Genomic DNA, 14,111 nt, shown 5'->3' on the forward strand with positions numbered 1-14,111 from the left:
CCGGCTCATGATGAATGCCGCCCGCCGCCGCCACAACCCGAACCCGAACCCAGGGTGAGCTGTTTAATTACCTCACCCACACGCCGGCCAACCTCTCAGTTGATGGAAATCAAATCAGATCGGCAGACACTCCCCCAGAAACTCTTGCGCTAAAATCATCCAATTCCACTCCCTCCCTTGATCCCTCGCCTTCCAAACCCGTTCCTCGACAAACATTCGCGTCCGCTCGACCGTCACCGTCTTGCGGTGTGTGCCAATCGCGTCAAAGACGTCGAGCACGGCAGCTCGGTCGTCCACATCCAGCATTTCGCACGCGGCCATGAAGACGGGCCACAGGAGCATCTTGGACTCGGAGGGCGGCCCGCTCGTGTACAGCATCACATCGTGGGCCCTGCTCAACGCCTCGCCGTCCGCGTCCGCCGTGGACCCGGGGAGGTAGAAGAGCCGGTGCAGGTAGAGGAGCGCGCCCGCGCGGTAACAGGCGGCTTGGGCGCGGAACTTGCGCGCCGAGCGGAAGGACAGGCTGTCTGAGATTGTGGGCTTCCAGGACTCGAGGCGCAAGCGGAGGGAGTCGGCGCGTAGGGCGGTGTTGGAGTAGCCCGCGTCGAGCCAGCTGTCGATGCAGACTGGCGGAGACGAGGAGCCCCTTTCCTCTGTACTTGTTGGCGATGTTGCGCTGCCACCCCCCAAGAGGCTATCTTGGAAGGCGGACTGAAGGATCTGGTCGCGGACCTCTTCGGCCAGAGTGCAGAGCTCTTCTAGTAACGGCATGAGGGTAACGGTATACCCAAGCAGACGGTCAGGCTTAGCCGGTTCATTTTCTAGCCAGACGTAGCTGGGAACCCTAGGACGGCGAAGCTGGATCAGAGAGACAACGAGATCTTGCCTCGCCAGTGCCCGGAGGTAGTATCTCGCCACGGAAGATACGTCGCCTCCCGTAGAAACGTGGTGGCTGATAAGAGAGGCTACATTTGATAGGACTGTGGGTATGGTTGCATGGTGTCCCGGTTGTGCCAGAGTGACGAGCTAGACCCTGTGAGCAATGCGATCCGGGTCACTGGGGTGCAGTGGCCCATCCATCCATCTAATGCAAGGTCCACGGGTTCAAGTTCCAGTCCCGAGCAAAAGCGATGAAAATTGACCCACGCAGGAGAAAGAGGAGAAAGGGGGACATGAACTCACTTCCATTGCACACAGTCCGAGAAGCAGGAAGAGCGCCTCTTCAAAGTAGTGAGTCGAGGGCTTCATATTCCTCAAGTTGGCGAGGATCTTTGCCCTCCGGTTCAACACCGGTAACAGTGCCGCGGATGAGCTGCCGACGTCATATGAATAGCCAATGGCCGAGATCGTGTCAGCAATCACCACCGGATCCTGCTGCAGCATCATCACGATGTTGGCGTTCATCTCGCACACGAACTCGTGACCTATCAGCAGCTCAAAGGGGTGTCTGTTGAAGTACACTTCAAGATACGGCTGGTCCGCGACAGGCACCGACCCCGGAGGAAGCAGAGAAAAAGTGCGCGTGTCTAGAGCCAGCGTCTGCCGATTTGAAGTTGCTAATGAGCTCTGCGACGCCGGCGTCGTTGGACTGCTGGTTGTAGACCCGGCAGAGACGGCTACGGAGAACTGGTCCGGAGAATTTGATGCAGATCCTGGCACTGGATTTTTTGCTCCCGCAGCGGCGGTATTACTGGCACCAGCACCGGCAGCGAGCAGAGACGAGGGTGAGTGCCGGGCATGTTGGGCAGAGCCAGGCTGCGTCTTGTATCCCTGGCACGCGAGCCTACGCCGCGCGCAAGTTCCGCACGAGGGGCGAATCTCATCGCACTTGACCTTTGCCTTGCGGCAGTCGATGCAGCCGTTGCGCGAGCGTCGCGTAGGGGGGACCAAGGGCGGCATCTGGACTGGATCGGATCGTCGTAGGCTAACTCAACTCCGGTCTGCAGAGAGCAACCGGGGTGTCGGCAGCAGCAGCAAAAAGCAAGACCGTGTGAGAAAGATACGGATAGAGGAGCGATGACTGAGGTGAGACTGTGAGATAGAGAGGGTCCTGGATCGTGCCTTACTTCCGTTGACGGGCGTCCAGCTTCGCTTGGATTCGGGATAGAGTTGTGGCTGGCGGGATACAATGTTCGTTATCACGTTTCCGCCCGCCCCTCCTTCAAGCGAGCGAGCGATTTTCTGCAGTTCTGCAGCAATTTTTTCGCGAGATTTGGGGGGCCCTAGTAGGCTGCTGGCTGCTCGAAAGAGAAGACAAGGGTGTAGTTGTAACACGAATGGATTGGCGGCAGAATGCTGCGTACATGAGTGTGGTGAGCAATAACTTTTTATCTTATCAGATCATCTCCATCTGGACCAGCCAGCCCAACCCCCGCGAGCTGCAGGGATTTCCCGATATTAGTGAGGGGTGATGATGGTGAGAAGGGCCACTTGCGGCGGTACATCGGAGCTTGCGATCAACCTTGATCGAGTGTGGTTCGTCTGGTGTTTGTGTGCGAGTTTTCAGAAGAGGTCCACTAGAACTTGGAAGATCGATCCATCACGGCCTCGGCATATGTACGTCTAGTCACAAGCCATCCTCAAAGCTTGCTCACTTAGAATGGCCGACGGGAACATTCGACGATTCCGCGTCCATGCTTCATGAAGAAAATTCTGATCATTATCAGACTCTTTATGGTGGAATGGAGGCCAAGAATCGAATATGGTCGCCGGCGACTGTCCGCCGTTGGGGGTCACCGTCGTCAATACCCTGGAAATTCTTACGTACAAATCCACCGTCAATCCAGCGAGTCATTTATTTCAAGCACGACAAAAGCATCATTTAAAATCTCGAGAGAGTCTTGAGTGGGCTCTCATTATTTCATCATCGGCAGTGAGCTACGTGAGTTTGAGCTGCTGTTTATCCGTACGATGAGAAGTAACAGTCGTGAAACCAAGCTATAAGACTGTATCTTACTGTGATTTGACCTCTGAGGCCTTTACCTAGGCCGCTCTCAGTGAAGATGATGCATGAGCTCATTTAACTCATTTGATCACTCCATTCGAACGAAATATGCGACTTCACGTGCACCTTGATCTTCATGTTCATACTGTAGGTGGCACATCAAGCAAGGACAATCCAGAGACAAATGCAATCTCTTGAGGCAGCCCAATCGCCAGATCTACTCCGTTCCTGCGAAAAGTTACCGATGCTCAGGGTCCCCGCTGGGCGCTGGCCACTCGAGCGGGGGACAGGTTAGCCGGTCCTCACCGGCGCTGGTGCGGACGGACCTCAAGCATCACCACGACCGCATCCGGTTCCAATCGCGGTCGCAGCACAATGGCCCCATTTTCCTTTTTTCTATGACCTTTGGTCTCCCGTCAACCTTCTCGAACCGCCTTGAAACGGCGTGCGCCCTTCATGCTTGCTCCCCCGCGGAAGACCGATTGACCGAGCGAAAATACAGGTCTATGGTCTGCTGGCGAGAGTCTAGCGTCGCCGTGGCTGATCTCACTACGTCGCCTTGGCAGTAAGACCGATGACATCAACGGCCGATCCCGCCTCTCTGGTGTTGCGCTACTGCGACCGCTACCACTTTACCACCACATACAACCACTTGGAATCAGGCAGCCGGGCACTATTTACTTTTGTCCAGTCGTGACAGCGACGGACAGCCACTCGTATTGCCTAATTGGGATGGGACAGTCGATGCTGTGCCACAGCCGATGTCATTTGGCATCGCGCTGGTTTGGCACGATCTGAGGCGGTGATGTAGGATCACTAGGGCGGTGATCGTCTAGGTATGTTGTCTCTTACCTGTGGCTTTCAGCACTTGGATGGAATGACGTTCTAGAAGTCTAGTGCCTTAAGTTCGAATGATAAAGGCTGAGTGTGTTCCTCCACTCTGATCAACATCCTGTCTATGAGAATATCACAATAATCTGACAGCTATATCAACCGAAACTGCCACTGCCAGAATCAGAAGTCATCGAACCCTCAATTCACATATCTTCACTCACATCCAAAGAGAAAATCCATCAATATGCCCGCCATCCAAGTCGAAGCTACAAACGTCGCTCGTGATGCTGCAAACCTCGTCACCCGTGTGACAACCTCAACCCGCATCGGCAGAACCAGAAGCGGCGTTAGGGTAATCGGAGGCGGCATCATCGCAGCCATTGTCGTCGGTGTAGTCATCTTCATTGCCGTAATAATTATCGGCATCTGTCTCTTCCGCCGCCACAAGAGCCAGAGTAAGAGGCGCCAACAAGAGATGGGCAAGTACTACGGCGGCGACGGACGCTCCAGCATCGGCACTGACGCCCCTGCGCCCATCCCCGGCTACGGAAACAACAACACCAACACTGGATATGGTTATGCTCAAGGTTACGGTCAAGGACAGAACCAGGGCTACGGATACGCGCACATGGCTCAGCCGGGCCAGGCTGGGTATGTGGCGCCGAACAATGGTGGCGTAGCTCCTATGGCGCCTGCTTACACTGCCGACCATGTTACGCACACGAAATGAGTGGCAGAAAGGATGTAAGCCGAGAGGACGTTGAAATGGCAGTAGGAAATATGCTGCACATGCTACGATAATGTTTGTTTCGTATCTAAGAGTGCGATACCCATGACCTTAATGACGATTAATTTTACATTTCACACTGCATTTGTGGAACTTCCCGATGAACCTATATAGCTACGCTGTTGACAGCCTTAATAAGCTTCAAGGCCTGTCCACGATGGTTGAAAAGCCTGAGATGTTGATAAACTAGTAAATATAGAGGCAGTTCTAAGCTGTAATACTTCCAATGAGACCAAACTTTGACAAAACGCCATTACGACTTTGCTTGCAAAATGAATAGACAAGATAAAAAGTCAAAGGCACATGATTATATGAAGTGCTCTTCTCAATGGACTACAATTAACGCCATCCTATGCTGCTGATAAAGATTCATCGTGCCTCAAGCTTCAGGGCATACAGACTATTCGCTGTGATTCTACCCAGCTCCTCACAGGAATTTGTTCTTGAGGAAATCCTAGCCTTGTTGGGTGACCACTTTCGCTGGTGCTACACTTTCTAGCGAAGCATCGACCTTTTCACTCATCGGACGAACTTTCTCTTTACCCTTCTCTCCTTCAGTCCATTCCTGGTACCCAAGCGACATCCACACCCAAATACCAATAGCGCTCGAGAGAACCACAAAAGTCAAGATGCCAGCTCCAGCACGGTCACCTGTAGTAAGAGGATCAAACTCCTTGAACGGATTTGAGTTCATTCCAGCGTTGGGATCGCCCTTTGACGTGCCGCCCGTTGTGTTCGTAGCAGGAGGAGCCACTTCCAGCAGACTCTGGACCGCGGCCAGCACGTTCATCGCCTCGCCAGCACCAGTTGTCTGATCAACGGCCGGATCGACAAATTCGCCTTTGTTCCAGTAGAATCCGCAGACGCGACCCGAAGCACCGCCCGTGCACTGCTTGATGGCTGATAGTGTGGAGTTGCGCAGGACCGGGAGAATGAGATCACGGGTCGAGGGGACGAGTTGAGTTACGACCGTCATCCAGCGGTGGACATAGCCTTTGAAACTCAGCATGTCTTGGGAGCAGCGGCCTGTCTCGAATTCGCAGGGGATCTCGTAAGCGGCACCGTCGGCGAAGAAGTCTTCGATGGCGCGGTTTGCGAGGGCTTCGGTGCGGTCGAACCACTTTTGCTCTCCCGTCTGCGAGGGTCAGCATCTTGAGTGATAGGGGGTCACGGAGGCGACTTACATGATTCGCTAGGAAGGCACAGCCTTGCATCAAAACGGCGATATTGTACGAAAAAGTTGCCTTGAAGACGTCGGTGCAGTTTTTCGGCACATGGGCACCGTCGTAGACTCGCCAGTTCTCGTGGTCGATGTAGTTCACCGCCCACAGCCAGTCCCAAGTCTCTTCAGCGTAACGGACATACGTATCGTTTCCGGTGTAGCGAGCGAGTCGAGCACCGATATTAAAGAAGCACCCGTTCGAGATTGTGTTTTTGTAGTCGTATCCCGTGTTAGTTCTTGGAACCTGCCACCGCATACCGCCGCCGCACGTCTCGTCATGTCTTTCCGGGTTTGCTTGGGTCGTCCACACGGCTTGTGCGAGCGCCAGCCACTGCGGTTTATCCTCTGGTGGATCGGGAAACTTGTTCTCGGCCGCGAGCATCGCCGACATGCCCCAAAATCCTTGGTCATCGTTGCCGAGAGAGGCGGTGTGGTTCCGTGGCATATAATCGCGGCCTTCTCCGACTTGGTGGAGCATTCCCTCGGTGACGACGTGGTTGTAACTCTCGTCGCCAGTGTAGTACCAGTAGTCGACAAATGTTCCCATCATGGCGCCGCCCTGCCACCAATAGTAATCGCCTTCGTTTGCATCTGGTGGTCCTGGCAAGATCCCGGGAATTTCCCCTGTCTTGTTTCCTTCGTAAAATTTCATGAGATCGTATGCGAGTGTGCTGGCCGTCGTGAGAATATCATCTATGCAGTAGGGCTTGGTTAGAATCTCTAGATTGACATATGTTGTGGTGCGTTTTAAGTGTCCTCGTCCGTACCTCGAGTATCTATTGAATAGGCCGCATCGGCAGCCCTGGAGAATGCCAATAGCGCCAGTGGCACTGCGCTAGGATAATGAGATGACAGCATTTTGAGCGAGTGATTAAGCTGGTGTAATCCCTTCTCTGGACTTTGATGGTATAATATAAATAGTAAAACGAGCGACTACTTGAGCGATAGATGTGCGGTCAGTTGTTCGTGGCGGTACAAGTGACGCTGAGGACGATGAGGCACAGATTTTGACACTTGCGGACCAACGGCCGGGGCGCAAGATCGAACAGATGCACAGAAAAGTGTTTATATTGCAACCGCCGGCTTGGTTGGGGTTGAAAAAGGCGCAATACCTGGAGGACTCGCTCAACGGGGGCCAGCTGATCTTTTACCGCCACCGGGGTTCGAGGGTCGGGCGTGATGAATGTTCAACTTAGTCTGCTTTGAGAGTGGGCGGCAGTAAGCTGATGCGCGTGGACGAGAACAACCTCGAGAATCAACAAGAAGGGGATCAACAAAGTCGGAATTCTCTAGGGAGAAGCTCAGAGGTACGATAGCTCAGAGGTAGGACCGGAAGATGCGGAAAGCAGCTAGAGTAAGTTATTCTGGGAGAAAATCTGGGGAAGAGTATGACAGCAGCTTCCATGCTACTGCTGTTCTCCTTTCGTGCATCTTGGCGCAGATGTGGACTCCTTACGAGCATGTTCTTAGGATTCCCGCTGATTCATGGCCCTGATGGACAGCCTTGGCGACATGGGACCAAGTTCCAACGAGAGAACAAGAGGGCACCGGGTTTTCATCCGTCAGGGTGCACACAAGGAGAAGACTAAACCTTGGTACCGGGCCAGCCCAGGCCAGAGAGGTATGCTTCCAAGAAGGACAATGACGCGGTGTAAAAGCCAGAAGACCAACACACCAAGAGGCTACCAACTTACCAAGAGGCACCAAGAGACACAGCTCGCCTGGGCATTGGGGCGGTGCAAGGGCCTACCCATCCTGCCATCCAATCTCGAGTCGTCCCTTTGCCTGGAGGATTGTGAGTCGCCAAGACAAATACGAAAGTAAACGACGGGAATGCGCCCAGGGGGGTTATTGGGCGGCCTGGGCAAAACATCTATATTCTATTGGACTCCGGAGTCTGGCGACCCTGGGCTTGATCCGCAAACCTGTGAGATCATCCACCGGACTCTCGGGCCAGGGGGTCTTGGGGTCTCTTGGGAGCTCCGCCAGCACGCGCAACGGTGACACACCAAGCTCCTTCGCCGTCACTTCTTATTCGGGTGGCCCCAAATCTCACCGGCCCCTTACGTTTCGCGATGCGTGGATACGTAACATTTGGGTTGGCGGAGGCGTAGATTGAGGTCAACATTAACTATGAGTCGGCGTCGAATAGCCAGCCACAGTGTCTGGACGTGTTGAAGGGTCCTGGGGCCATTGGGGGCCACCGCGGGGCTATGGTAACCACAGCTCACTCAGCTCTGCAACGGCCGGGATCATGGATTGGCTAGCTCGGTTCCGTAAACCGAGCTGAAAGTCCCTCGTAAGGCCTTGATCTGGTTTAGCGTGACGTGTTTCCCCTTGCTGCAACGGATGTTTGCGACATTCACCGAATAATACACGGTACACCAGCGCGGGTGCGGAGAGACATCATGAAGCAGTAGCTTTCGTTCGTCCGGGGCTCATCTCATCAAATGAAGAATGAAGGTCTCGGCACTCATTTCAGCGCATTACTTGAAATGAAGGGCAGCAACACAGCCGCGTTTCATCCACTGCCCAAATGATTGACAGCAGCGATAAAACATAACGGCAGATCCGTACTTCGTGAGAAATGCCACCTGGGCTTGGCGACGAGAATTCGACGCTGATGAGACTGTGTAAACCGTTTACTCCCTTTCACTTCAAGAGTCTATGCAACACTCTAATGAAAGCAAAGTACATGTATCGCAATTGTCTAGACGGTGCGTCTGAGGATACGCTCCGAAGTTCTCAAGTTGCCATCAGCCAAGGCTCAGCAGTGAGGATTAATCAAGACCTTTGGCTCAATCACAGATACTCAGCATCCATACCTGAACTGTACTCTTGGATTCAATTCCTTATAGAATAAATTATCAAGCCCTCTGTGGTTCGCCAAGTTATCCAGGAGCTTTAGACACTCGGCTTATGCGACGTGGAAGTGCTACAGATGCTAACATGCAATCACGAGTCCACGACAGGAGGCTTGATTAAACATTCACGATTCGCGACTAATGAGCAACTCATCTCTGTGGTCATTGTTTACATGCAAGTAAAATGCCGTGGAGCACAGCATGATGCATGTGCGATGAAGCTTATGTTAAACAACCTCGGCTTTCCCACTTCGTCTGGCGTTTCAAAAATGCATCTCCATCGCAACATGCACGGCCCGATGAAACAAAGTTCGGACACTGGACGGGAACAAAACCAAAGCAGCACCCTGCTTTTCGAAGATCAGCCGTAGATCAGGGCCCTTACTCTTCCACTCATCATCATGGATCCTGTAACCATCGTTACTGCTGCAGCTTCTTTGGCAGGTGCCGTCCTGAAAGCCTCCTGGAAAGTGAAGGAGACCATTGACGCATACGACGACGCACCGCAGAACGTCGCAGACATTGCTGAGGAGGTGCATGCGGTACAGATAGCGCTCCGACAGGTTGAAAGTGTCGTGCTCCAGGACCCTGAAGCCATTGACCGGCTGGGATTGGAGGATGTCTTTACCGTGGCCGTCAACGGGTGCCATGCAACGCTTCTTTCCATCAGTAAAGAGTATGAAGATCTCTTCCTCCGAACTGACTGGAAGACAAAGATCAAAGTTCTATGGAAAGATGGAGAAATGACTCGGCTGCTTGGGCGATTAGACCGCAAGAAGGCTACGTTGACGCTCTTGACACAGACTTTGAATCTGTGAGTCGCTATCCAGACATTACAGCATAGTCTATGCCTGCTAACGTTACCACAGTCGATCCACCCAGGACATCAAGACGTTGTTGATTCAAAATCAGTCAACTTTGAATGCCGCAAAACAGGACGTCCGAGAACCTGCGGCTTACTATCCAGAGGTCCCTCACTTCCGGCCAGCGAGTCCCGACTCCTTGGATGAAGGCAGTGTGGTCGGTGTTCCGAGGAACAGGGACTCTGTGATTAGCACCACGGAGTTTGACTTTGATTACGACCTGATCAACACCAAGACATATCGACGAGCTCTACAAAGATATGCCTCTGTTAGCGCACGCAGCAACTCTTCAGTGGAGCAAAGGACGGACGAATCGCCAAGTATGACACCAGACCTCGAACCAGTTATGGAGGAGGAAGCAGAAGTAGGGGATCTCATCAACTTTTCCTCTGATAACTTTAGTTTTCAAACGCCACTGAGCCGAGCAACTACACTGCGACCAGAGTTAGAAGGCATCGAATTTGATACTCCGCCTGCGACGCCGCCTAAGGACGTAACTCGAAATAATGCTCTGGCGTCTTCAGAGCACCTTGAAGCCGCTGGCTCGAAGAAAGAAGGAGGTTCTGAGCCAGCTGATCCTTCGGATGAATCTAAGGCAAAGAGATCATCCTCCCGAAGGAAGCTAGACCGGCATCCACCAAGACATCTCACAGCAGCTGAAGCAGCGGCAGAGAAGTTTCACAGAAGAAGGAGGCATGGAAAACCCGGCGCTTCGGCAGATCAGGAACCCGAGGTATCATCCACCCCAAGCACCGGGACGCTCGGCCGAAGTGTCAGCTTTGATGAATCGCTTGCGGATACCATGTCTCAATCTTCTGAAAAGATAGATAAGCTGAGAAGTCGGCGCAGGTGTGGACATCCTGTGCACCATAGAAGACGGCCTGGTAGGGAAGGTTCGTTCTCTTCCCGCGGATCAGATGAGTCAACTACAACATTGGGCTCTGTCAATACTTTGACAGACACTCTAGAACATTTTAGTCTTTCGGGGCCGAAGGTATTCGGAAAAGAGAAGGGGAGGCGAAGACAAGTCGCGTGAGACGTAGACTGGAGTTGGGGAAAACTTATTCTCGATAGCGGAAATAGGAACGATGTGAGACAATGCGTCTAGAACATAATGTTCCATATAAAGTTGTCAAACTTGGGCTCGGTTTCCACACAGGAAGCCATCATACCCTGGAGGGCTGAGCTAAATACTGGTAGTGTTCAAGCGGGGCGGAACTGCTAGTACCTTGAAGGAAGTGACGTGCTTGAAATCATCGCTACACTCATCAGATGCCGATTCAAGAATGTGAGTAGCGGCATTGTCTAATGGGAAATGAAGATGAGTGCTCCAGCTAGGAACTCATCCACGACGCTAGGTGTGATGGAATGGTTTAAGGCACAATTCCTCGAAACCAATGGCCGGAGATTTCTCAACGTTTGTCACATACGGAGGATATTTGATTTCTAGGCGGAAGCCTTGGAGCAATATCAAGAAGAAATGTGTTTTATCCCATAAAGTTGTTTCTGGAAACTCATCTGCCAAAAGAGATGGGACAATGGAGCCAGCTTGTTGTGATGGGGACTGTACTGGGGTTACGTCTTCGTCAGCTCCACGATTGGACAAAACTTCTGGAGCCGGATGGCTGCTGCCGACAACCGAAGCCTGCTGCCTAAAGCTATCACCTTCCCTTACACCAGCACGAATCTTAGCTGTGCGATAAGTAGATGGGACCAAAGGCGACCGAGAAGACTCAGATCAGCACGAAGCGGCTGACGAGTTCCTTGTTGGAGGACGATGGACCGACGATACTTCAGGTCAAGGAAGCCAGCTTCAAGCACCAAGGCTGCGTCTAGTGGGCGGAATCGATCACAGTCACCACCAAGATCGACCCGCCACTTCATGAACTTAAAGCCGCTTACGCATGAACCACTGAGAACGTCGCGCTCCATCAGAGTTGTCCAGATTCTCAAGTTCAACAGGGACAATCTCGAGATCTTTGCTACGCTGCACCAAGTAAGACTCTGCGACACTGATAAGGATACCACGAATTATGTCGCTCTGTCCTACACATGGGGCTATCCAGTCACTTCCACAGAGCAATGGGGACCCTATAGTGCTAAACCTGAGAAGATTGTCGCTAAAGCGAAACTCATCTTGGTCAATCCCGGAGATTATCGTCGCATGATCAGCGACGACAATGCTATCAGCGACTGCAGCTGGGTCGACCGATCGCAGCTTTTCGAGTACAAGATGACTGAGAACCTATCCGATTTTCTCATGAGCTTGACGAGTCGCTCTGAAGAACGCGACGCACATATACCTCTTATCTGGATTGACGCCATCTGTATAGACCAGACGAACCCTCAAGAAAAGGCTGTCCAGATCCCACTCATGGGTGAGATCTATGCAAAGTCCTCGGCGGTGTACATCTGGTTAGGGAAACACGACCGAGACCTTGAAGGTCTGTTCTGGATGTATAGAACCTTGTTGCCGGCAATTAAAGAGCGTCAGAAAAAGTCCTCCTCGTTACAGGCATTCTTTCAATGGCTTCAGACTTACGGCCCGGGCGATGAACGATTGCTGGAAGACCTTGGGCTCAAACCCGAGAAAGCCTCGCTGAAGGATTGTTGGATCACGTATATCATGTTCTTCACAACAAGGTCATGGTTCTTCCGAGCTTGGACCTTGCAGGAGGCCGTCGTTGCCAGCAACCCCGTCTTCGTTATTGGAAACGACTTCCATGTCTTGAGCTGGGCTGATACCTGGGATTTGAGAAGAATAGTCCAGGCTTGGAGCAATGGTCTATCAGAGCTGACGATGTACAACGAAAAGCTTGCTCCAGAATTGAGAGGAACCCGTCTCATTCGAGGTTGGACCGAGATATTTCCCCTTCGAAGTGTCTTCTCGAGCTGCCTACGAGCTGACAACCGGGATGAGTGGGTTCAAACATGGTCATTATTGCTCTTTTTTGCCACGGCAAAGGACTGCACTGTGACAGTAGACAGGCTGTACTCGACCTTTGGCATGGCCAAGATGATATGCCCGGCAGAAGTCAGCGGATTCCCAGTCGTTGACTTCTCACGGTCTGCCGCCGAGGTCTTTACACAAGTTGCCCGCTTCTTGATTTGCAATAGCGGTGGTTTGAGTCTGCTCTCGCTCGTCACAGATCGGACGTTTATCAAAACAGCTGGAATGCCTTCTTGGGTGCCAGACTTTGCCATCAAAGGAGATCAAGGCCACTTACTTTCTTCCGTAGTAAAGTTCAGAGCCTCTGCTGGTATTCCTACAGATCCTCCGCCGCGACACTGCGGTCATTGCATTACTTTCAGAGGGAAGAGGGCCGGCAAAATTGCATTCATCCCGCGCAATGATGGCAAGTTTAGCCCCTTTTCATTGTAAGTTGCTCTTTGCATTCCTCATCTGCCAGAAAAGTACCCGGCAGGTACCACGAATACTGCTGAAGCTCTGTGGCGGACTTTGATATATGACTTTGGCGAAACTCCCACGACACCTACAGGGGCGGCCGCCGAAGCAGAAGCCGACCCGAGACACGCACAAGGCTTCAAGCAGTGGTTAACGATTGACTTGACCACGTGTCTCAACAGGGACGGACATGGCTTGGAACGACACGAGAGCCGCGAGTTTGGTTCTATCCTTTCATCCAAGTTTCAAAAAGCCCATAGCGAGCTCATTCCATCCCTGGACGAGGTCCATCAGATCGTTCACTATGTATTGGCACATCCATACGTGGGACATCCATCGCAGCTCCAAGGGCCACTCGGCAGGGCATACCATACCTTGATGACGCCTATTATCATGAACAGACGACTGTTTATTACTGATGAAGGGTATATAGGGTTAGGAAAGCTATCGTCTCGCGTAGGTGATGAAGTTTGGGTCCTTGCTGGTGGTAAAGTCCCATACGTTATGAGGCCGAGAGAGGATGGCAAGAGGTTCTCGCTGGTCGGGGATGCTTATGTACACGGTTTGATGGATGGGAATTGGTCGATGTCGAGTGACGCAATTGTTGAAGACGTTCAAGTGGTGTGAAGTCAGGCCGTCAGCCGTGTTGAACTTGATTAGAAGCACTGCATGGTTTGCCCAAAAGGCCTTACCCATGAAGTCGATGATCAGTTGCAAAAGCTTCTAAAACTGTGCTTCAAGCCTTTGAGCATCGTCGGTACTAGGAACTACATAAAAAAAGATGGCCAAAACTGTGGATGCATTATGTCTCTCATCTATCGGATAGCCTAGGCTATGAGGTTAGACAACTGTCTGAAGCCACCTCGTTATCACTGGGTGGTGTGAGATCTTGTTGAGCTGATTGTTGCCACATCATTTTTGAACATGTTTGGCAGAAGTCTTCACAACCCCGCGAAAATGACGAACCAAGGAGCGGATTCTAAGTCGCTCAACGGCGATCGCGATGTCTTATCGCGCGACAATTGGTTAAGTGGAATTATGATAAGCTATTTGCTTTCTTGCTTGCTTGCAGTTATGACTGCAATTGGGTTGATAGCCAGGCCGAAGGTCGCCATGTGGCGCCGGGCGCCGGACCTACACACCTGTAAGGCCATCGAACGAGTCACACGCAAGGGAGTTATAGAACCTCAT

General features: G+C 52.3%; 5 protein-coding genes across 5 annotated transcripts; 3 read left to right on the forward strand and 2 right to left on the reverse strand.

The window, feature by feature from the left end:
* Positions 1 to 447: 447 nt before the first annotated feature.
* On the reverse strand, positions 448 to 1,896 carry BDP55DRAFT_537248 (uncharacterized protein; the record flags this gene model as incomplete). Its single annotated transcript, XM_060567892.1, has 3 exons — positions 448 to 1,026; positions 1,183 to 1,566; positions 1,660 to 1,896. Coding segments are annotated over 3 exons (1,200 nt in total), but the record flags the coding sequence as incomplete, so codon positions are not given.
* Positions 1,897 to 4,022: 2,126 nt separating this feature from the next.
* On the forward strand, positions 4,023 to 4,508 carry BDP55DRAFT_734828 (uncharacterized protein; the record flags this gene model as incomplete). The annotated part of the gene is made up of 1 exon (XM_060580253.1): positions 4,023 to 4,508. The coding sequence occupies one exon, from the start codon at positions 4,023 to 4,025 to the stop codon at positions 4,506 to 4,508; it is 486 nt and encodes a 161-aa protein (XP_060422314.1).
* Positions 4,509 to 5,019: 511 nt separating this feature from the next.
* BDP55DRAFT_698921 (family 76 glycosyl hydrolase) lies at positions 5,020 to 6,439 on the reverse strand (the record flags this gene model as incomplete). Its single annotated transcript, XM_060577841.1, has 2 exons — positions 5,020 to 5,700; positions 5,750 to 6,439. 2 exons carry the CDS (start codon positions 6,437 to 6,439, stop codon positions 5,020 to 5,022), a joined length of 1,371 nt encoding a protein of 456 aa, XP_060422315.1.
* Positions 6,440 to 8,908: 2,469 nt separating this feature from the next.
* BDP55DRAFT_708721 (uncharacterized protein) lies at positions 8,909 to 10,880 on the forward strand. Its single transcript, XM_060578108.1, has 2 exons — positions 8,909 to 9,465; positions 9,521 to 10,880. The coding sequence occupies exons 1-2, from the start codon at positions 9,053 to 9,055 to the stop codon at positions 10,548 to 10,550; spliced, it is 1,443 nt and encodes a 480-aa protein (XP_060422316.1). The 5' UTR covers positions 8,909 to 9,052; the 3' UTR covers positions 10,551 to 10,880.
* A 127-nt stretch (positions 10,881 to 11,007) lies between these two features.
* On the forward strand, positions 11,008 to 13,547 carry BDP55DRAFT_721341 (heterokaryon incompatibility protein-domain-containing protein; the record flags this gene model as incomplete). The annotated part of the gene is made up of 3 exons (XM_060578509.1): positions 11,008 to 12,752; positions 12,787 to 12,892; positions 12,940 to 13,547. The coding sequence occupies exons 1-3, from the start codon at positions 11,292 to 11,294 to the stop codon at positions 13,545 to 13,547; spliced, it is 2,175 nt and encodes a 724-aa protein (XP_060422317.1). The 5' UTR covers positions 11,008 to 11,291.
* Between the last annotated feature and the right edge of the window lie 564 nt (positions 13,548 to 14,111).

Source organism: Colletotrichum godetiae (genome assembly GCF_030913485.1).
Source record: "Colletotrichum godetiae strain CBS 193.32 chromosome Unknown BDP55scaffold_90, whole genome shotgun sequence".
In the NCBI taxonomy this organism is placed as follows: domain Eukaryota; kingdom Fungi; phylum Ascomycota; class Sordariomycetes; order Glomerellales; family Glomerellaceae; genus Colletotrichum; species Colletotrichum godetiae.

Coding starts and splice junctions, on each gene's coding strand:
- BDP55DRAFT_708721 (XM_060578108.1), top strand. CDS start 9,053: ATGGATCCTGTAACCATCGTTACTGCTGCAGCTTCTTTGGCAGGTGCC. Junction 9,466..9,520: donor TTGACACAGACTTTGAATCT/GTGAGTCGCTAT, acceptor ACGTTACCACAG/TCGATCCACCCAGGACATCA.